This window comes from Halichoeres trimaculatus, unplaced genomic scaffold, assembly GCF_033239565.1.
Source record: "Halichoeres trimaculatus isolate MK-OKI-2021-1 unplaced genomic scaffold, fHalTri1.1 fHalTri1_scaffold_61, whole genome shotgun sequence".
Classification (NCBI taxonomy): Eukaryota; Metazoa; Chordata; class Actinopteri; order Labriformes; family Labridae; genus Halichoeres; species Halichoeres trimaculatus.
The window spans coordinates 210,374-213,908 of NW_027437240.1; the positions used below are offsets into that span (position 1 = coordinate 210,374).

Sequence of the window (3,535 nt, forward strand, 5' to 3'; positions counted from 1 at the left end):
TATTGTGATTTTTGAAAAAAATATATTCTATAAATTGAACACCTTTTGTGGACAACACATAGGCTCTAACTTATCTAATCAAATAACGGTTTCAAAAAATGCTTTGATTTAAAAGATACACATAAAAAATTTTTATGTGTTTTGTCCAACATTTAACTTTTACCCTGCCACCACCCCCCCTCATCGGAGGACAAATAACTTTGTTCTAAAATTTGTAATAACTATTCTAGGTTTTTAATGTTTTTTTAAATTATTATTATCATTATCAAATTATCTTTTTCTTTAATGGTTTTTTTTGTGTGTGTGTGAAAATTTAAATGATTATTTGAAAAAATTTAACTGCTTAAATGTGTACTTTTACCCCGCCACCACCCCCCCTCACCGGAGGACAAATAACTTTGTTCTACATTAGTTTTACTTTAAAACAACTATTCTAGGTTTTTATGTTTGTTTTTGTTTCATTAATATTAAGTATTATTATTATCATTATCAAATATCATTATAATTATTATTATTAGTGTTAATATCATAACTATTATCTTAATTAATTTGTGAAACAATTTAGCTGCTTAAATGTTAACTTTTACCCCGCCACCACCCCCCCTCACCGGAGGACAAATAACTTTGTTCTACATTAGTTTTACTTTAAGACAACTATTCTAGCTTTTTATGCCGTTTTCTATTTTCTTCTTTTTTTTCATCATCATTATAATTATTATTATTATTTTAATATTACTATTTTAATGATTTTTATGAAACAATTTAACTGCTTAAATGTTAACTTTTACCCCGCCACCACCCCCCCTCACCGGAGGACAAATAACTTTGTTCTAAACTTTGAAACAATAATTCTAGGTTTTTAAAGTTTTTATTATAATTATAATTATTATTATTTTTATTGAATTAATACTTTCTTTAATTGTTTTTTTTTTTTGAGAAAATTTAAATGATTATTTGAAACAATTTAACTGCTTAAATGTTAACTTTTACCCTACCACCACCCCCCCTTACCGGAGGACAAATAACTTTGTTCTAAACTTTGAAACAATAATTATAGGTTTTTAAAGTTTTTATTATCATTATAATTATTATTTTTATTATTATTAAATTAATTTTTTCTTTAATTGTTTTTTTGGGGGGGTGAAAATTTAAATGATTATTTGAAACAATTTAACTGCTTAAATGTTTACTTTTACCCTGCCACCACCCCCCCTCACCGGAGGACAAATGACTTTGTTCTACATTATATTAACTTGAAATAACTATTCTAGGTTATTTAATCTATTTAAGATTTTTTTTGAATTGATTTGTAAATGATTGAACTGTCTAAATGTTGAGTGTGTTTTGAATTGTTTTATGAAACGTGTGTGCACTAAATAATCCAAATACTTACCAAATCCTTACCTCTTCTCCTTGGCTGGGTGTATCCTGGAACCCTTACCTGGTCTTGCCGCTGATCTTCTCCTCCAAGATTTTCTGCTTCTCCTGCAGCTCCCTCCTCTTCCTCTGCTGCCTGCCTGTGTGAAGCTCCTTGATGACAGGATCGTCCTCTGAAAGAAACACAACGTTCGAGGTCACTTTTGAGTGAAGCTGAGAGCTCGTCTGAATTTGGCAGACTTTTGATCAAATCAAATCTTTTCTTCATCAGAGAAATGTAAAAAAAAAACAACAAGGTTTGAAAGTTGCTTTCTTACCCCTGGCCTGGATCTTGGCCTCCTTCTTCTGGCTCCTGGTGATGGCCTTGAGGACCTGGTTCCTCTGGTGCTCCAGGAGGCGCAGTTTCAGTCTTGAAAACAGGCCTCTGTTTTGAAGAGGTTGCTGACTTTCCTCTTCCTCCTGTTCCCCAGAGTGTGCCTGTCCTCCACATTTCTCCTCCTCCTCAACTACATGCTTCTCCTCCTCCTCCTCTTCATCCAGTCTCAGTCTCTCCTTTGCCTCCTCCAGTTTCAGGCTCTTCTTCTCCTCCTCCTCATCAAGTCTCTCTTCTTCCTCCTCTTTCTTCAGTCTCAGTCTCTCCTCCTCCTTCTCCTGTCTCAGTCTCTTCCGTCTTTGTCTTCTCTCCTCCTCCTCCTCCTCCTCCTCCTCCTTCAGTCTGGGTCTGTTTCTTTCATACACCTCCTTCTCCTTTCTTAGCTCCTGTCTTAGCTTCCTGAACTCCTCCTTAGTCCGATTGACCTGTCTCAGTAATTTCTCTCTTTGTTCTCCTCTTTCCAAACTTACCTGTCTCTCTCTCTCCTCCTTCTTCAGCCCCTGTCGCTCCCTCTCCTCCTCTTTCTGTCTCAGTCTCTCCTCCTCCTCTTTCAGTCTCAGTCTCTCCTTTTTCTCCTCCAGTCTAAGTCTCCTCTTCTCCTCTCTCAGTCTCAGTCTCTTCTCCTCCTCTTTCTGTCTCAGTCTCACCTCCTCTTCTTTCAGTCTCAGTCTCTCCTCCTCCTCTTTCAGTCTCAGTCTCTTCTCCTCCTTCTCCAGCCTCAGTCTCTCCTCGTACTCTTTCAGTCTCCGGCTCTCCTCTTCCTTTTCCTGTCTCACTCTCTCCTCCTCCTCCTCCAGTCTCAGCCTCTCCTCCTCCTCCTCCCTCAGTCTCAGTCTGTTTCTTTCATACAGCTCCTTTTCCTTCTTCAGGTCATGTATGGCCTTTCTTAGCTCCTCCTCACTCAGAATCACCTCCTCCACCTGTCTCAGTAATTTCTCTCTTTCTTCTCTCCCTCTTTCCAAACTTACCTGTGTCTCTCTTTCCTCCTCTTTCAGTCTCAGTCTCTCCTCCTCCTCCTTCTTCAGTCTCAGTCTCTCCTCCTCCTCCTGCAGTCCCAGTATTTCAGCTCTCGGTGTTCTCCTTCTTTCCAAACTTACCCGTCTCTCTCTTTCTTCTCTCTTCTTCAGTTTCAACCTCTTCTTCTCCTCCTCCAGTCTCAGTCTCAGCTTCTCCCTCTCCTCTGGCTCCTGGCTCTGTCTCCTCTCCCTCCTCCTCATCCTGGCCGTACCTACCCTTCTGTCTTCCTCCTCCGACTCCCATCTCTCCCTCCTCCTCATCCTGGCCATACCTACCCTTCTGTCTTTCTCCTCCTCCTCCGACTCCCATCTCTCCCTTCTCTCCTCCTGTCTCCTTCTCCTCTCCCTCCTCCTCATCCTGGCCAGTCTTACCCTTCCGTCTTGCTCCTCTTGTCTCAGTGTCTCCTCCAACTCCCATTTCTCCCTCTCCTCTCGCTCCTGACTCCGTCTCCTCTCCTCCCTCCTCATCCTGGCCAGTCTTACCCTTCTCTCTTCCTCCTCCTGTCTCAGTGTCTCCTCCAACTCCCATCTCTCCCTCTCCTCTCGCTCCTGGCGCTGTCTCATCTCCCTCCTCCTCATCTGGGCTATACTTACCTTTCTCTCTACCTCCATCACCTCCTGTCTCAGCGTCTCCTCCCAATCCCATCTCTCCCTCTCCTCTCGCTCCTGGCTGTGTCTCCTCTCCCTGCTCCTCAGGCCGCTCATACTTACCTTTCTCTCCACCTCCTCCTGCTCCTGTCTCAGGCTCTCCATACTCTTGATCTCTCTC

At 41.7% G+C, this 3,535-nt stretch overlaps 1 protein-coding gene across 1 annotated transcript; it reads right to left on the reverse strand.

Annotated features, from left to right (window-relative positions):
• Positions 1 to 1,324: 1,324 nt before the first annotated feature.
• LOC141786682 (uncharacterized) lies at positions 1,325 to 3,332 on the reverse strand. Its single transcript, XM_074665234.1, has 2 exons — positions 1,695 to 3,332; positions 1,325 to 1,550 (listed from the first exon to the last, which is right to left on the reverse strand). Exons 1-2 carry the CDS (start codon positions 3,328 to 3,330, stop codon positions 1,438 to 1,440), a joined length of 1,749 nt encoding a protein of 582 aa, XP_074521335.1. The 5' UTR covers positions 3,331 to 3,332; the 3' UTR covers positions 1,325 to 1,437.
• Positions 3,333 to 3,535: the final 203 nt, after the last annotated feature.

What these genes read in the sequence shown, in the direction of transcription:
- LOC141786682 (XM_074665234.1), bottom strand. Translation starts at nt 3,330, where the DNA reads ATGAGACAGCGCCAGGAGCGAGAGGAGAGGGAGAGATGGGAGTTGGAG. An exon ending in GGCCAAGATCCAGGCCAGGG is followed by an intron (nt 1,551 to 1,694) that starts GTAAGAAAGCAA and finishes TGTTTCTTTCAG; the next exon opens with AGGACGATCCTGTCATCAAG.